Source organism: Stegostoma tigrinum, chromosome 12 (assembly GCF_030684315.1).
Source record: "Stegostoma tigrinum isolate sSteTig4 chromosome 12, sSteTig4.hap1, whole genome shotgun sequence".
Classification (NCBI taxonomy): Eukaryota; Metazoa; Chordata; class Chondrichthyes; order Orectolobiformes; family Stegostomatidae; genus Stegostoma; species Stegostoma tigrinum.
The window spans coordinates 41757091-41776921 of NC_081365.1; the positions used below are offsets into that span (position 1 = coordinate 41757091).

The 19831-nt window shown below is 38.7% G+C and overlaps 1 protein-coding gene across 1 annotated transcript in view; it reads right to left on the reverse strand.

The window, feature by feature from the left end:
• Positions 1-673: 673 nt before the first annotated feature.
• The window catches only part of f5 (coagulation factor V), a 72121-nt gene continuing 52963 nt past the window's right edge, over positions 674-19831 (reverse strand). The window contains exons 19-25 of the mRNA XM_048541478.2: positions 14029-14100; positions 12563-12657; positions 10203-10358; positions 7086-7230; positions 4343-4491; positions 2607-2789; positions 674-1104 (exon numbers count right to left, since the gene is read on the reverse strand). Of these exons, the coding sequence (XP_048397435.1) occupies positions 958-1104; positions 2607-2789; positions 4343-4491; positions 7086-7230; positions 10203-10358; positions 12563-12657; positions 14029-14100 (947 nt within the window). The 3' untranslated portion in view covers positions 674-957. The remainder of the gene's footprint in view (positions 1105-2606; positions 2790-4342; positions 4492-7085; positions 7231-10202; positions 10359-12562; positions 12658-14028; positions 14101-19831) is intronic.

Genomic DNA, 19831 nt, shown 5'->3' on the forward strand with positions numbered 1-19831 from the left:
GGGATGTCAGAGGCAGGTTCTTTACGCAGAGAGTTGTGAGAGCATGGAATGCATTGCCGGCAGCAGTTGTGGAAGCAAGGTCATTGGGGTCATTTAAGAGACTGCTGGACCTGTATATGGTCACAGAAATTTGAGGGTGCATACGTGAGGATCAATGGTCGGCACAACATTGTGGGCTGAAGGGCCTGTTCTGTGCTGTACTGTTCTATGTTCTATTACGAGGGGAAAGATGAGCTTCTCTGGGTGATTCGGTGATAATTATTAGAAGGGAACCTCTAATCCTGTCATAGCAGATTGAGGCATGTCTTGCTTTAATTATCAGGGGTTTGGCCATTCCCCTATCGTAACAATTAGGAATGAGCAAATTTTGGCCTGGTCAGTCATGCTCACATACCATGATAGAAAAAATTACAAAATAATATACTCCATAACGCTTGCAGAGATAAGATAAAGGTAAATTTGCCGTAGTTCCAAGACCATAGGGCTGTTTGCTAATGAGAGAGAGGAATAGTGGCGTTTTAATGGTTCATCATTTGATTCTTCAAACCTGTCTAATTTTTCTTGCCCTAACTACTTCTCCTTTTCCTTCTTACTCATGACTAAAAAGAGTAAATTCCAAACAATAATATAAATAATACGTGATTTAAGAAAATAACAAATACAGTCTTAAAGGTACTGCAAATGTTATATAACTTTATTTAAAAAAAACCTCTGGCAAGACCAACAGACTATGATGTAGAGCTAACTAACCAATCCGATATTTTGGGTTATATGTTGACGATTTATAAATTATTTTTAACTAAAAAACAATCTGTTATTTAAAATTTACTTGTTTTAACATCAGCATTTTCTCAATATCAGTGAATGTTTTGTCTCTCATAAAAAGGCATAATTTTAATACAACAAGTATTTTTACAAAAGGTTGTACTTTCTCCTACAAATGCCCTAAAAATATCTTCATTCCAAAGCACATCCAAAGAATTCAACTCGAAGTGCAATATCATTGTACCAGGTTTTTGGAATAATCCGGATATATTTGGCAAAAATAGGTGGATTGATGTAGCTTTTTTTATGATGGTAGTAATCTGTGTTTGCTGTGAATATCTGCAAATTAAAGATAATATCAATTAAAAATTAAGATGTGGTGAAACAGTCTTAGCCCCGAAATAGACTGGGCTAAATCTCCTGCACATGTGATGCTGTCACCTCACATTCTCCTCCTAACCAGCACATCCTACCCCCAACTCCCACAGAAACCATTGAGATTTAGGAACAATATTTACCCATGTTATTTTTCTTTTCCTTGATACAACAAAACCTGTCAAATTTTTCAGTATCTTCTATGTTTTAAGATGCTCCTGGTTGTCAATTTCCAGGAGCTCAGCCAACACCACCTCTCCGGTGATTGTCATCTTTTGCAATGTATGCTGCTGCCATTCACTGGGTGCAAAGCAAATTTGAAAATTATACTGATCCCTTTCGAGCCTGCAGACATCTGAGTCACCACCAGCTTCGGATGTCAGTGCTTAGATGAAGTACAATGATCCAAATCAGAATTCCAACTTCTAATTAGAAACTTGTTACATATTTCTTTGGTAAAATTTTGGAAGTCATTGCTAATATAGCTTATTCATTGTAAATCAATATAATTTAAATATAATACTTTTCCTTTTAATATGCTTTATTGAATTTAATTGTGATGATTGCCAAAAAACTAAATATGTTATGGGTTATTACAGGGAAAATGAAATGAAGTGTAATGAGATTAAGAAATAAACAGTTATTTATGGCACCAAATGTTTCTGTCTGTATGTTGAATAAAAACTGTTTGGTTCCTTGTTTGATGAGACATTAGGATTAATGATTCCACCAACAAATAGTAAGTGGCAACATGGATCTGTTTTGCATCATTTAATGAAGACAATATTATTTATACTAACAACAAAAGGCTTAACAAGTTTGAATTAGGCATCAGTATACCCTCAGTTTTGAATTTAAAGAAGATATAAAGCGAGTTGAGAGAGTCATTTTTATTTAACCTTGTAGAACAACTATCCTGAGAAAATCAGTATTTTGAGATAATTATGGTAAATCATTCCATTGCTTAGTTGTATGCAGGATGGGTATAAACCTTTTTCCACTCTTTCCCCAGGAATCACTTAGCAAAATAAGCCTTCCTTTGATTTTGAATTCATTCATGGGAGGTGACTGTTGCCAGCAAGGACAGTATTAATTGGCCTTCCCTAATTGGTCTCGGAAAGGTCACAGAAAATTGCCTTCTTGAAACACTGCAGTCGCTGTGTTTGTCCTCCTACAGAACTGAAGGTACCACTTCACACTCTGACGTCGTCTCAGACACAGACTAACAACTATTAGCTATTTTTCATTTATAAGCCTGAGCAACCTATTTATCATAACTAGCTTTACAGCTGAACCTGGCTATTGCTTTTTATCATGAAGCATATTTACATGTGTTACATAATATACCCTTCCGTACCAAAAAATGCACTCTGTGTGCATTAATATTATTGTGCTGCAACATCTTTGGGACAAAGGCATTAAATTCTTGTTTTCTTCCTGATACCTTCAACAATGTATGCTCCTACCTTCTCACCCCCATCCTGATGATCTGTATATGGTAGCCATATTTCTCCATCATTGCTAAAATGCACCGCATAGGTCTGTACAAACATTGCGGTGGTTACGGATCTGACCCCTTGCGTAATGATGCTACTTATCCTCTTTTTCTTCAGGAAGTTAACCTGGAGCCATTGGTCTGCATTTTGTTTCTGGAACAAAAATTAAGTTATTTTTAGAGATTGTTTAGTGACACTGTATAATTCTACAATTCAAGTACTTATTTTATAATGTGCACTAATATTTTTTGAGTTAGACTTTTCCTGACCTGTACCAATTTTCTTTCTCCAATCCATCTCTTTGAAATTAGGACATTTAAGTGATGAAAGTGTTTGAATAGAATTTTTTTTGGTCATTTTGTACATCAGGAAAGATGGACACAGTAGCAAGAATAGCTCAGCAGGATGTGTTGTGTAGAAGACATATTCTGTGGTGATCTCCTCAAATATATTGTGCTGCAGACTTTGACACTGCGGCACACATTTTATTTGCTCATATTATGTGGGCCCCGCTGGCTATACCAGCATCTAGTGTAGGCCTACCTATAACTGGCCTTGAACCAAGTGGCTTACAGAGGACAGTTAAGAGTCAACCATATTGCTGTGGATCTGGAGTCACATGTAGGCCAGATATGGTAAAGACGACAGATTTCCTTCCCTGACAATCCTACAACAATTGACAGTGGTTACGTGATTGCCATTAGGATAGCCTTCAATTCCAAGATTTTTAAATTCAAATCTCACCAACTGCAATCATGGCTTCAAACCCCTACCCACAGAACATTATGGGGTTCTGCATTATTAGACTAGTGACATTACCATAGACTCCCTTTGAATTAAGGAACATGCAACAGGCACTTTTTTTTAACCTTATGGTGGAAAATCCCTTGGAATTGGAGGAAGACATTTCTACACTTTTTTTCTACTGGGTGCTAGTGGGCGAGTTACGGTCAGAGTTTAGTAGACCAAGTACACAAAGCACCTTCAACTTATTACAGCCAATCCCTGGGTGGTGAATGGGTTCTCTTCAGTCAGTTTTCATGTCAACTGGTACATAAGTCAAAACACAATGCAAGGTAGTGGATCATAAGCATGAGGAAATTGTTGTATGGCAAATGTTTAAAATTAATACACCTCTATATGAGATTGTGTTCACAAATATGAGGTTCATAAGTTGGTCATTCGTAAATTGGGGATCCCTGTGTGCAGCATGACAGGCGACCCACAATACTGATATTTCATAAACTATATACAGATTCTCATCAATGAGTTTTAATATTAGAGGATAATATTCGTTAACGAATATAATATAAATCTAAAGTTAAGTCCATTGTTTTATCAAAGTATGTCTCAGTTGGTAGCACTTTTGTCTTGAATTCAGAGGCTGTATCTTCAAATCTTGATTCAAAATTGATGTCCTAGTACATGATACCATGGAATTGTTTCAAAGAAGAACAGCATGCTATCCTTGGTATCTTGTACAATGGTTATCTTTAATTATCTCATTTATTATTACACTGTTGTCTCCAGGACCTTGATTTATGCAAATTTGCTGCCATATTATAAAGTGGCTGTAAAGCACTTTCAATTTTCTGGTGGTTGTAAAAGGGGCTGTAATGCAAGACTTCTTCATCAACTAATAAGGTTATTTTAATATAAATGAGACACAGGCTGTGAAAAAATTTAAGCTCTTTTATCCTTCTTACACTTGACCTCCATGCATTGATTCTGCCTTCCAGATCCAGACGTGCAAGTGAGGGGTTCCAAGAACCCCACCACGAACTCCAGTAGGATGAAGCAGTTATCTGGGAATCTTCAATAATTCCACTCTTCATTCCCAGAGGTTGTGAACAGACTGCAAAATGGCAAAGAGTTAGTTGTACGTATGCATAAGTAAGTGAAACATAGAATGTAAATCAAAACTGTGCTGTTTCACTAATTCTAGTGAAAACGTACATTTCACTACTTACAATAAAGTTGGTGAAGAGATGACACTATTGCCGTATACACTCCTGTCCCAGGGGTCAATGCGCATTGTTCTCAACTAAAAGATGATGGTGATACTGATTTGATAAAGCCAAATGATGTTTGACTAATTTGATTGAGTTCTTTGGTGAGGTTATCAAGATTTTTGATGAGGGTAATAATGGCTAAAATCATATTTTTTATTTTATTTTATTGTGCTCCTGAGATGCTGCCTGCTGTGTTCATCCAGCTCCACACTTTGTTATCTTGGATTCTCCAGCATCTGCAGTTCCCATTATCACTGATATATTTTTTATATGTTACTTTTCATAACTTGGGGATTTGTGAGTCTGATCTTTGAAGTCCAAGACTTCTGCTAGTATTCATTCAAATAGCAAGAGAAACAATGTCACGAAATGCATCTTTTGTTGTATATATTGTCCTACATTGTGGTTACTATTAGGACACTTGTAGACCATTCCTACTGGTGATTTCTTTCTTCTACGATTCCCCATTTCTACCAAAATAGATTCTAAATCCTGATCCCCTGAACCAAGGTCATCCCTAATTATTTCACAAATGCCATTCTTGGGTAACAGTGCTACCCCTCCATCTGTACCTAACTTCCTGTTTTACTTAAATGTCATGTGCAGGCACTGATAGCTAGTAAGTTAAAATAACCAATGGGAGACCCAACCACAATGTCTCCTTACACCAAGTATCCTCTCTTTGTCCATCTATACTTCCTGCCAGCATAAGGTGGAGAAAATATTGCTGTAGATCAGTGGAGTGATGAACAGCCAAAGTTAGCATATTTATGAAGATTTTTGTCTTGCATTCATCAGGACTGAAATGCAAGAGATTTAACTAGGAAAGGAAACAGTTCTGAGAAAGGGTCACCAGACCCGAAACGTTAACTGATTCCTCTTCACGATGCTGCCAGACCTGATGAAGTCTTCCAGCAATTTCTGCTTTTGTTGTTGGAAAGGAAGCAGCAATTTATTCAATAAGGACAGGAGGGTACTGATTGATTCGCATGGCGATGCAGCAGAAACTGTTAAATATCATCATTGACAGATTAAATTCATATGAGCCAAGCCAAGTGGTTGGGGTGTTGCCATAGGAATGTAGCAGGATTTGGCTGTCTGCATTGAATCTTTTTCACTGAACGAAAGGACTTTGCAAAGACCTACTCCTCTTGCCTACAAAAGAACAAGGCTTCTTGTGTAATTAAATGTGGACTCCAGTATATGCCAGTGAATCACACTGCAAACTTGACTCAAAATTTTAAATTGGTCTTCAATATAATTTTTAGCACATCCAGGATTATTTAATGAACATTTTTCAATAACTAAAATCAAGTGATTTTAGACACTATATTTCTGATTTCTAGATTCTGAGTGAGCACAGTATGTATGCTGCTCACTGCAGTCAGCTGAAGGGAGATGTTGCTTGATACAGTCCTCCTGTCCATACTGAATAGATAGATTTTTAATCAATAAGGGCATCAAGAATTCTCGGGAAAAGGCAAGAATGTGTATTTGAAGATTATTGGATCAGCCAAGATCTAATTGAATGCTGGAGCAGACACAAAAGGCTGAATGACCTACAACTACATCTTACGGCCTTTTGGATGGATGGCCCATATGTCTGGCACCATACAGAATTGAAAATTATGCACCACAACAATAAATAGCATGATAGGCAAATATCTTTTCAGAAACAAAAGCATCCTGTTAGTGGAGAATACCATCTGTATGTTTACGACAAATCAGCAGTGTGAGATGGGTATCTTCACCTGTTGCTCAAATACTTGAGACACCTCCCCCCTTTCCAAAGGCTGGGAACCTTTCAGGGCCAAAAGCAGCAGCCTCAGGCTATTCCATCCATTTGTGAGATATACAGTGAGTTCTGATTGGATTAAGTATGCCATTATCATGCAGGAAAGTTTGGCTATGCTGTATCTTACATGGCGATGAGATGGCTAGCACCCTCGTCACAAGGTGTCCAATAAGTCTGATCTCGTGTTGCATCAATTTGTAGGAGTCCTAAAACATACACTGACCAATTAATGTTTGCTGGAAGCAATCAAACCAGCTCCCTTTCCTCACATGTTAGTCGAGAACCTGCCAATGAGTTCTCTACTAATATCTACCCACACACCTATGTTCATATGTAGAGGAAATGAGAATTATTGAATTGTTCTTTCAAGGAACAAGCACAGGCACTTTGGATAAATTGGCCTTCTGGAACCATGCCATTGTATGTTTTTATGGTGAGATAGTCATGGGAGGCACCTCTCTCAAAAATCTCTACTAAGCTACTTGCCAACGAAATTAGTAAGTGTATCACTGCTATTAAAAAAATCCTGGTTTTAGATTGTTTGTAAGCCAATTAATATATTCCTGATATTAGGCATTTTGCAGCTGGAGTGGATGGTGAATACTGAGAAAAATGGAAAAGAAGTTACTTGCAATTACTTACAGTCTATTTCACAGCCATATAATTCCATGCGAAGAGTAGGTCTGACTTTGAAGGATACCGGATTTAATTTTAGATACCTTGCAACAATAGGAGGGTTGAACCTGTTAAACTTTACATCTGTAGCATTACAGTTTCCTTGAAACACCTTCAGATGTATAAACAGAAAAATAGAGTTAAACATGTTTTCATAGAGATCATGAACATGTCATCTAGGAAAGCTATTAAATGAAGCATGTTGAAGCAAACCATTTTATATGTTCCACTTTCAAAAAAGTATTCTTGTTTCAGTCCTGGTCATCCATCTCTACTCCTGTTCAGTTCTTCCTTGGACACTTCTCTAAGCTGATCCCAAGGTTTTCTGAATCTTCTAATAATTATCCAGTAGATGTTCAGTGAAATGAACAGATCAGACAACCCTTGGAGTGAACCAGAGTCTTATCACAGATGCCTCCATCGGTAAACCTCATTGGATTCTCACTATTTTATTTTCCTTCAAGGAAACAAGACTACATTGATTTTGTCTCCGTAGAGGATCAATCCACAGGCAACATCAGTTGCCAGTTTGGCCCTGCAACTCTCCAGAATTGGCCCTGCACTTCACAAATGACACAACAAGTTTTAAGAATAGCAAACAAGCCAATTGGCTTAAATTGGATTTCCACAGATCATTCTCATCTGCCCACTTTTCTACAATTTAATCATGCAGTGTTAGCCATGATTCAATGGCAGCCCTTTCACCTTATTCCGATGGTAACTGATTCAAATGTTATTGCAGAGACCTGAACCCTAAATCCTGGCTGACAATGTGTGCAGTACTGAAGGTGTGCTTCTCTGTCTGAGACAGTCTGCTGAATGAGATATCAAACCAAGCCTCTGTCTTTCCCTCAAATGGACATGAAACATCCCTTAATTTTCTGCAAAGTGCTTTTGGGAGACAATACCAGTATGAACTGAGGATTAGTGATAACTTGAGTGGAGGACAAATATGAGTGCCGTTAGGAACTGAGGGAGTGACGACAATGCCATTTCATGTGTACAAAAAGGCAAAGCGCCAGAATAAACAAGGGAGAAGGGTTACAACAGGAAAAATGCTATTAAAAATTGAGGGAAAGGAACAGATAAACATTGTGTCTACATTCTTGTGTCAACAATGTAAACAATTTTGCAACAGTCTTTCTTAAAATGTTCCAACTCTTTTTAAAGATTTTCAATAACAAAAGGGGAAAAAATATTTTTGCACTGTTTTTCCTAAACTCATTTCACAGACAAAGTAGTGCAGTAGTTTTGCCTAGTGGTCACTGTTGTGGCGAGTAATCTCCAAGATCCTCCAAACAACAAAGAATTTATTTTTCACATAAAAACTTAATCTGTTTCAATGATGTCAGTTGAAGGATAAATGTTGACTCGGACATGGTAGAATACAGTACTGTTCTCCAAAAGGTATCATAGGATCATGATATATAAATCTATATGAGAGGGTAGATAGGTGTATCAAAGATATCTCCAAAAGAGCAAGTTGCTGTGTTAAAGCTTCTTAAATTGGGCTTACACCATGACCTTCTGAGCACATACCAGAAGTATTTCTATTGAGCCAAGGCTGAAGCAATCAGCAATGTGCCATAATTTCTTGAAAACTTTATGGAATATCTCTGTAACTGTAACAACAATTGCCTGCTTTACAATCAGTGGAATGCTGAGTAAACATGCAGCTTAGATTATGTCAATGCACTTTTACTATGACCATGGCCCAGATACTCCCATGGGTGACCAGGAAGGTCAGATTGCCATTCCACTCCCATTTATTTTCGTTCATACTAAGCTCCATGTTTCTAGATGGAATTCAGATCCCAGCTCCTTCACAAATGTGGGGTGGAAATGAATTAAAAAAGCTTCTCCATAGTGCATGATAGTCTGGGTGTGGGGATTCAAACTACTGCCTTTTATAGCTGTCACTAGACCATATTTTATGATTTTAATGTCCAGTAGCGCAGACAGACACAATGACAGCTGCTGCGAACTAGCAAATATGTGATGCAAGTGTGGGGATTAGGGTGACAGTTGATTAATGGGTGATGATGCCTGATGGGCAGGGTGTCACCTAAGTAACAAGTCAGGTGAGTAGGGGCATGGTAAGTGGTGTTCCAGGTGGGAAGGGTGCCAGGTAGGTTGAGATTAGGGTGTGGGATGGTGGGTGTGTTGGCTGCATGGAGGAGAGGAAGGTTTCCAAGCCGGAAGGAGAGGATGGATATTGCGCGTCATAGGCTTATTTGATCTGGTGGGGGTTCAGGCTCATGGGAAGGATGGGATGGAATTCCAGTGACTATTCGACAATTGGACTACCCAGACCTGTATATCGTGGATTTACACTTAGGTCTGTTGTCAGCTTTTGGTAGTTTTCCATGTTGATGTAAAAGAAAACACATCAAATTACTTCAAGTCCATTTAGAAAATTCACTTCAGTGGTTTTCTTGACAACTTGTTTTACTATTCGTTGGGATGAAAAGTTTAGTCAGATTTCTGTTCTTATACCAAATATTTAAACAGTGTTCCCTCTTAAACTGAACAATTCTGTCTGGATTCATTCTGTCAAATTTCTTCAGAATCTTGAACACTGCCCACTTCAGCCTTTTTCTCCTCACACTGCAGCTGCCTACACTGTCATATAATTAGTCTATAGGCAGATATGTTTTGGTAATTAACCTTTTATATTTGATGATTAATTTCTGCCTGTCCTTTTTTTCTTTATATCATCTTTTAACCTCTTTCTATAATTGCATGCCTAAAATTTGTAATTCATCAAGTGGATAACTCGAGGCCATACAGCCATATCTTACCATTGCAACTGTTGGTGAGTATTCCGATATGAGATGGCTTACAAGACAGAGGCAAGAAAGCAGATGGATATTAGGGAAAAAAACACAAGTGCAAAATATTATTTATTAAGGAAAAAATGCTGTATCTGAAATGTTTAGCAGTAAATATATTGACAGATGAGTTTACACCTTGTAGAAATTGATATTACTAACAGCCCATCCCTCAGGAAATTGAGATAGTCAAAGTTGATAGACAGTTACTTTTGGTGCAATAAATTATTCAGACTTTGTGATTTACACTCACTTGTTTATAGCTTCTGCTGTTTCCATTGTAATACTTCCAATTTTCCCCGTCCACACTGTATTCAATGAAAAAGGTTTGAATAAAATTTTGCACAAACATTGTGCTGGCTCCTTGGGTGGCAAGCTCAGTGATCACCATTGGCCTTTCCAGGTCGACCTGTGACATAGTAATGCTCACACATTAACTAAATAACCTGAGAAAAATAAAACAAAAATAGAGATTGCTGAAAAAGCTCAGCAGGTCTGGCAGCATCGGTGAACAGAAATCAGAGTTAACGTTTCAGGCCCAGTGACACTTCTCAGAACTCACTGGACCTGATTCGTTAACTCTGATTTCTGTTCACAGATGCTGCCAGACCTGCTGAGCTTTCCCAGCAATCTCCAATTGACAACATGCACAGTTCTTTCAAATTTTATGAGAAAAATGACTCTATTTATCAGTAAATCTGAATTAGACCAGTTTCATATGTATTCCATTCTTTTGGATGTGAGTTTGCTCGCTGAGCTGGAAGGTTAGTTTTCAGACGTGTCGTCACCATTCTAAGTAACATCATCAGTGAGCCTCCGACGAAGCTGGTGTTATGTCCCGCTTTCTATTTATCTGGTTAGGTTTCCTTGGGTTGGTGACATCATTTCCTGCATTGCCAGGACATCACCAATCCAAGGAAACCTAACCTGATAAATAGAAAGCGGGACATAACACCGGTGCTTCGTCGGAGGCTCACTGATGATGTTACCTAGAATGGTGACGAAACGTCTGAAAACTAACCTTCCAGCTCAGCGAGCAAACTCACATCCAGAACCTTAACCTGATCTACAAATCTTCTCAAAACTCGCTATTCCATTCTTTGGTACTAGAACTTAGAATGAGAACAGTCAGAACAAAATTAACAAAAACACTTGTCGATAAGTGTCAACAAATCTGTTCCCTTGTTATTTATAACTAGGAGTTCCACTCATTCATCTACTAGCAATTAGCCATTTGGTTGTATTGTGTATGTGAACCACAAAGCTCCTTGTAAGTGAAAACTATCCGTAATAAAAGAATAAGTGAAAATTTAAAATCAAACATTCAAGCGGTAGAATTCCTTTGATGAGTTAGTGCATTGGATGCAGAGATCTGCAATACACATACTGAAAATTCAGATGGACTGCTCAGGGTGTTCCACATACCTTCCCAAGGACAGAAAACTATGTGGAACAAGATGATCTTCACATTTCAATTTTAATGACACATGTCTACTGTTTGAAGCTGGGACCCCAAAGTGTTAAATTTCTATCCTTATATCTGAAAGTAGAATTTTACCAAAGAGGATTGCATACAATTTCCAGCACATTTAATCAATCAGGATTTGGTCTATGCAAGATTCTTCATTGGCAGTAGTTTAAAAGAGAACTAGATAATAAAATAGCTTGTGAAAGCTCATCTAGACCCTAATTACCCCAATTTGATTCGATAGATATAGAAATTGACTGAGGTGCTAAAATATTCTACAGAATATGATCTTTCCTGTGTTACTGAAGACCAGTAGTTCTATTGTAAGAAGTCCCACTTAACTTGCTGGACCTTATGGTCTGACAACTCATTATTAAAGAAAAAGAAAAGGAGACTGAAAAATGCTAGTTTGTAACTTGAGTAACAACTACAGCTTGAAAAGACCACAAACTGAATCCTACAAGTTGGTATCTGCTGAGAAAGGTCACACTAAATAGTGCAGATTATTGTGAAAAAAGGTATTTTGCTTGTGTGCATTTGTGGTTTGGGGCAGTACTTAATCATCTTAATATTTTTTTACTCATCCATGAGATGTGGGCATCACTGGTTGGCCAGTGTTTATTGTCCATCCCTAATTGTTAAGAATCAACTGCATTGCTGTGAATCTGGAGTCGCATTTAGGTCGGACCAGGTAAGGACAGCAGACTTCCTTCCCTAAAGGACATTAGTGAAACAGATGGGCTTTTCCCAATAATTGGCAATGGTTTCATGGTTACCATTAGACACTTAATTCCAGATTTTTTTACTGAATTCAAATGTCACCTTTTGCCATCTCAGGAATCAAACCCAAATCCCCAGAACGTTATCTGGGTCTCTGGATTAATGGTCCAATAATAACACTGCTAGGCCACCACGTCCCCTGTAGGTTGATCCACAAGAAGGCCATCATACATAGGTTATGAAGAAGCAAATGCCTGAAACCAAAATGATCTTTTCTATGTTTCTCAATCTTTTCAGTGTTTGTTAATCATTTATTTCTTACAGTGATTATGTTTCAACATTTGAGCAGGTCCCTGTAATGGTTACTTAGGTGATCAGTTCTTTAAGAAAAGATTAAATTATTATTTGCAGCAATTAAGACATACTTGAATCCAAAGCTTCTCGTTGATGTACTTTTCAGCACTCCAGGCATTGATCATGTTGCTGTTGTGTAATCGTGCTAGACTTGGCTTCCAGTCATCTAAGAAAAAAATGTAAAAAAATTGTAAACGCTGGTGAATTCAGGTAATAGAACTCACAGCCATTTAGAACCAAAAGAACCGCGGATCCTGTAAATCGGGAACAAAAACAGAACAAAGAACAAAGAAAATTCCAGCACAGGAACAGGCCCTTCGGCCCTCCAAGCCTGCACCAACATGCTGCCTGTCACAACTAAAACCCCCTGTCCTTCCAGGGACCGTATCCCTCTATTCACATCATATTCATGAATTTGTCAAGGCGCCCTTTAAAAGTCACTATTGTATCTGCTTCCACTACCTCTCCCGGCAACAAGTTCCAGATACCCACCATCCTCTGTGTAAAAAACTTGCCTTGTACATCACCTTTAAACCTTTCCCCTCACACCTTAAACCTATGACTCCTAGTAACTGACTCTTCCACCGCGGGAAAAAGCTTCTGACTGTCCTTACTGTCACTGGACCCAAAATGTAAACTCCGAATTTTTTCTTCACCGATGCTGCCAGACCTGCTGAGCTTTTCCAGCAACTTGTTTTTGTCACAGCCATTTGGTCAACTTTTGTGAAGAGAAATGTAATGCTGTTTTGTAACTGCAATCTTGATCAGTATCAAGGAATCAAGAAAGCCCAGTAAACTTTCCATCTGTTTAAATCAATGAGCAGTCAGTTCTGTTAGAGGTATAAGCTACTTTCTGCCCAGTTTTCCTATTTTCTCCTAAAGCTGCACCAGTAGATCGAGGAAGAAGACCATCTGTCTGTTGACTATTATAATTGCATATCGTAAGCACTGTATAGTAAAATAATTTAAGTTGGATGCCAATGAAAATGACTCCATTAGAAAAGGGATCCTTCAATTAAAAAAAAATTGAGAACCACATTAAGAGAACAGAGAACAAAGAAGATAACCACCACTGAAGTCAGCCATGTCACGTCTCATTGTGGTTGAACCTGCAGATGCCAAGAGGGAGGCACAATAATGGAGCACAGAGGAGCAGGCAAATAGAAACTCACTTTGAAAGGCCTCGGGATTCTGATAATTCTAATGGTTTATTAAGCGCAAGCTACAATGTACAAAACAAAAACCATTCTGTAGTTATCCAGTATCAGGCCTTCCATCTCACTTTGCTAAATGATAATTAGTACAAGATCATGTTTGTTTCATGCCAAGCAGCCACATTGATGTAAGATTGCCCAAATAGGTTTTGTTTATGATGAACATTGGAATAACAAGGTTTTTATATCGGTTTGAAATGGATCCAAGACAGACAGCATCCTGAATAACATTTTGTTAATCCACGTTATTAACAAGTGCTCCCATTTCCACATGTTTTAGAAGCAAGTTAGATAGTTGGAAGTAACAGTGGCAAAATACTTACCCACATTGCCTGATGCAGTGATTTGAGGATCAGTTATACTTCCAGATTGCATACCCAAGGGATAATCGCAAGCTATAAAAGAAACAAAGGAAATATAGCATTATGTACAACGTCATGACTTCCTGAAACATATTGTTCGGTTGATGTTGTTGAAGTTGATTTAATCCACTGTTGTAACAGTTCAGACAGTGTAAATATAACATAAGAAACAGGAACAGGAGTAAGCCAGTCAGCTCATCACCTTTCAGTAAGATGGAGACTGAACTTCTAACTTTACTCCAGCTCTGCACACTATCCTCATATCACATAATACCTTTAGCATTCTAAAATAATTAAATTCCTATTTCAATAACTGAGTATCTGCAGCTTTCTGGGTACAGAATCACAAAATTTCAGAACACTGAAGAAATTCCTCCACATCTTAGTCTTTAGGACCATCCCCATATTCTGACACTGTGACGTCTAGTACTAGACTCTGCATGCATGGAACTATCTTTTCTGAGACTGCATTGTCAAACCTCGTAGGAATTTAATTTTTCAATGGGATCACTTCTCATTCTTTTACTCTAATCTGTCTTTCCTCAAAGGGGAAACCTGTCATCCCAGGAACCAGTCTAAAGTGGAATTGCAACAAAGGCACAAAGGGAGGTCTACCCTTCCACAGGCTAGGTACCAAAACTGTACACAAAACTCAAGATAGTCTCACCAAAGAACTACACAATTGCTACAAGATTGCCTCACTCTGCTACTTAACCCCTACATTAAAGGTCAGCATACTAGTTGGCTCAGGTTATCATTCATGCAGGGTACATGGGAATGTGCAGTGGGACACTGTAGAATCCCTGACATAGTAGACTCCTAGAAAATTGCCCAGAAATTAAAAATTCTGCTGGACAATTCCTCTGCACCTGGAACCCTCCAAATGCATCTACCTAAAACAAATAATTTAGAGAGAGTTCCACTATAGTTAAGTAAATAGTTACTCAGGATAAGTTAAGGCTATTAAAAATTCTACTGACTCCTGGGTAACCACTAAACTAACCACCTCCCAGACTAACCACACACACACCCGCAACAGCTTGCAGCCCCAAATCTGACTGGACAAACCCCTATTCCCTTGGGATTTGCTCCCCCTTTTCTGCTCGACACCTGAAACATCCCCTTCTGTCCACAACCCGACATTTCCCTTCCTTGCCCAGGTGCTGACAAAGACTACTCTACTCCACGGACCTGATGCCCAACCTCCCTGACATAACATTCCACTCTCCAACCAGAACCCAAAATAGCTCTCTCTCTCAGGACCAGACACAGCTCTGTCTGTCACCGACAATCTGACTATCCCCACTCCACTCGAGATACAATAGCTACCTTGCTTCTTGGAGAATCCCAACTCTCTCATGCCAGGACCCCAAAAAACCTTCTCCACCCACGTCCCAACACACACAGTCTCCGCTCAACACCTAAGAAAATACCCTTCTCCCCACCTTCCTCCCCCCGGACCTGAAATCCCTCTCTACCCAGGACTGAATCCTTCGGTTTTTCACTCATTAGTTGAAATGTCAGTATGAATAGAAAAGATATATATTTTTATACGTGCTATAAAGCTTTCTGAAATGACATAATTTTTGTTAAATCATGCTTTTATCTACATTATAACTCAGATTCTCAAAAATGCCATTTGCTTGCCAGGTGAGTAAAGTATTGCTCTACTTTTAGAAGCTTGCATCTCAAATCCAGGAAGGAGCAGCAGATAATCTGTGAAATTGTTCCACTCCCAAATACTTCATATGCATTCTTATCACAAAAAGTTTTATGCTGAGCCTAGTCACACTTCAGTTATGCAAAGCTATGGTTAAGTAACACTTAGAGCAATGACAGCAGGTCTGGTTACCAAGTCCTAGAAAGGATTTTGGCTTTGGAGGAACTGCAGTGTAGCTTTAACAGAATTAAAAGTGGATGCCAAGAGAGACCACATGAATTGGGATTGTAGGTAACTGATCAAGTAAACAGATACTTTTTCTGCTGTTTGGGCCTGCTAGAACTTGACACCACATTCAAAAAATTAGCAAGTGAATAATAGAGTAAGAAGAACTCTCTTCTGCCAACAGGAACTGATTACCAATTGTTAATTTTTGAATCAGAGTTTGTTAGACCTTTATTAACCACGGGTGTGAAGGGATACAGGGAAAAGGAGGATAAATAGAGTCATACAGCATCGAGCTGTAAAGCATGGAAACAAACCCTTTGGTACAATCGGTTTATGCAGATGAGATATGCTAAAGTGATCTAGTTCCATTTATCAGCATTTCACTCATAATCCTGTAAACCCCTCCTATTCATGTACCCAACCCAATGTTTTTGAAATGTTCCAATTGTACCAGCCTCCACCACTTCCTCTGGCAGCTCATTCCATACATACACCACCCTCTGCATAAAAAGGTGCCCCTCAGGTCCCTTTTAAATCTTGCCCCTCTCACCTTAAACCTATATCCTCTAGTTTAGGACTCCCCCACCTCAGGGAAAAGACCTTGGCTATTCACCCTGCCTATGCCCTTCATGATCTTATAAAACTCCATAAGGTCATCCCTCAACCTCTGACATTCCAGGGCGTAAAGCCCCTGCCTATCCAGCCTCTCCCTATAACTCAAACCCTCCAATCCCAGCAACATCCTTATAAATCTTTTCTGAATCCTTTCATGTTAACAACATCTTTCTTTTAGCAGGCAGATGAGAATTGAATGTTGTATTCTAAAAGTGGCCTAACCAATGTCCTGTACAGTCATAACATGACATCCTAACTACTATACTCAATGAAATGGCCTGTGCAGGCAGGTTTGCCAAACCCCTTCTTCACTATCCTGTCCACCTGGGATTCCACTTTCAAGGACCTATGTACCTGCACACCTAGGTGTCTTTGTTTGGCAACACTTCCTATATCTTACCATTAAGTGTATAAGTCCAGCTCTGATGTGCCTTAACCTCACATTTAACTAAATTAAACTCCATCTGGCAGTCCTCTGCCCACTGGCCTTCCTAATCAAGTTCGCATTGCACTCAGATAACCACCTTAGCTGTCCCACTACACCATCTATTTTGGTGTCATCTGCAAACTTATTATCCCTCTATATTCACATCAAAATCATTTACATAAATGACAAGAAACAGTAGACACAGGCCAATCCTTGTGGCACTCCACTGGTCACAGGCCCCTAGTCTGCAAAACAATCCTCCACTACCATCCTCTGTCTCCCGCGTTCCAACTAATTTGGTATTAACCATGATCTCACTGAATGGCATAACAGGTTTGAGTACCAAATGCCTACTTCTGTTCATCAGTTATGCATGGGTACAGCAACTTTTAAAATAAATCTCTTCATGTGTTCAACAAAGTGGGAATCAAAATGGAAACATCACAGTGCAATTAACTTAATACTGATCAGTACAAATTATGCATAAAATAGCAAAAAGTCCGAAAGACTGGGTGCTGCAAATCGATGTAAACTCAGTAAACACAAGAAATATCATTGATTAGAGAAACAGAGTTAATGTTGGTGATTTTTCTAAATCAAAAACAGCTTTTAAAGAAGTATAGAACAAGGAAAGCTAGGGCAGGAAAATAATGAAGGGTAAAGTTTGAGATGTTAGTGAGGCCAGGCATGATTAAATGATAAAAGTTACAGGGTTTTGGGGAACAGGGAAGTGACAATGAGAACCGAAAGAACTGCAGATGCTGTAAAATCAGGAATAAAAACAAAATCACTGGAGAAGCTCAGCAGGTCTGGCAGCATCTGTGAAGGAGGAAACAGAGTTAATGTTTTGGATCCGGTGACCATTCCTCAGAACTGATCCGTTCAGTTAAAAAGTAGTACGCCAAGTGCAATTTATTTTTGGAAATTATGATTTAAGCATTAAGTCCATAAGATCACCATAAACAGCGATTGCTAAAAATGGATTCAATTGTATGTGACAATCATTTTAACACAACTATTTTATTACAGTCCAGGATTAACTTCAATGGAACATTGTAACAGTCAATAGCAGACATGAGAAAATGCTTTTCACATGTGGTTCAGCTTTGGAATGCACCGCCTGGAGACAGATTCACTTGACGCATTCAAAAGGGCATTTGATGATTGTTTCTATTTAAATAATATGCCAGGGTACAGAGTAAAGGCAGGAGAATGGCATCACATCATAACGGCAATTTGCCGATGGAATATGGACATGAGAGGTCAAATGACCACCATCTACACTACCACATTCCTGTGGAATATTGGAAGGGAAGAAAGAGGCAGGAAAGCAGAAAGACAGCATACTCCAGCCAGGAAACTACAATTTGGGAGAAGAGGCAGAGGATCTGCTGAATTTCTATTGCATATCTCTGTACTTCAAAGAATAAAAGAAAAAATAATAAAGAATAATAGGTGCATCTAGTGCTGAATATGGGCGTGTTTTTATCTTCTTTCTACTTTTGATTTTGGTGATATGAAGATGCGGTATGGAAAGTGAAACATATTTATCCACTTATAACAACAATAAAAGCAATGCTAGGTTTAAGCGATATGGCTGTACTTGATACTTATCATGGAAATATTTGAAATAAACATCCATTGATCTTTCTGCTGAATGTGTTACAAGTACCAACAACATTTAAACCATAAAAAAAGCCAAAAGAAATAGAAACAGGAGTAGGTTGTTCAGCAGCTCAAACCTGCTTTGCCATTCATTGGGGTCATGCTTATCCAACATTCCTAAAATATACTTTCCTATGTGTTCTCCATAACCCTTCATTTCCCTACTGATCAAAGATCAATTTATTTCAGCCTTGAAACGGGGTGAGAAACATATCAGCCATAATTGAATGGTGGAACAGACTTGATTGGCCAAATGACCTAATTCTGCTCCTATATCATGTGGTCCACAAGGACTTTACCTCCACACTTACAAGGAATTCTAAAGATTCACAACCCTCTGAGAGATGATCCAGTCTTCCCAAGGTTTCATTGCAGGAGAGTATGGCTCATTCCCGATTGGTTATCAAGCTAATAATCTCATCACATTGCAGCCAATATAGGGGGTGAAGAATTTGAGCTTGATGTCACTAGTTTACATGTGAATGCTGACTCTGAGATGATGTCAAGGGAAAGAATGTGAGTACATATGCACAAAAGCAGGAGTGTGTACTATCTACAAGATGCACTGCAGAAATTTACCAAAGATCCTTAGACGGTACCTTACAAACCCATGGATACTTTCATCTAAAAGCACAAGGGTAGTTAATACATAGGAACACTATTACCTGCAAGTTCCCTCTAAGCTCCTCACTATCCTGACTTGGAAATGGATTGCTGCTCCTTCACTGTCACTATCAAAATCCTGGAAATCCCTCGCTAAAGGCATTATATGTCTACCTACAGCACATGGACTGCAGCAGTTCAAGAAGGCAGCTCAACATCACCTTCTGAAGGACAACTTGGGGTTGGCAAGAAATGCTGGCCAGCCTGTGACACCTATGTCCTAAAGGCATATATTAAAAAAAAAAGAAATTCCTCCTCATCTCAGTCTTAAATTGGTGTCCTTTTATTCTGAGACTATACCCTCTGGTCCTCAACTCTCCCATAAGGGGGAACATCCTCTCACACTTACCCAGAAGAATCCTATATTTTTTGAATGAAATTACCTCTGAGTAGAGTCCCAATCTATTTAGCCTTTGTTCATAAGATAACCCCTCCATACCAGGGATCAACATACTGAATCTCCTCTGACCTGCCTCTAATAAAACAATATCATTCCTTATATAAGG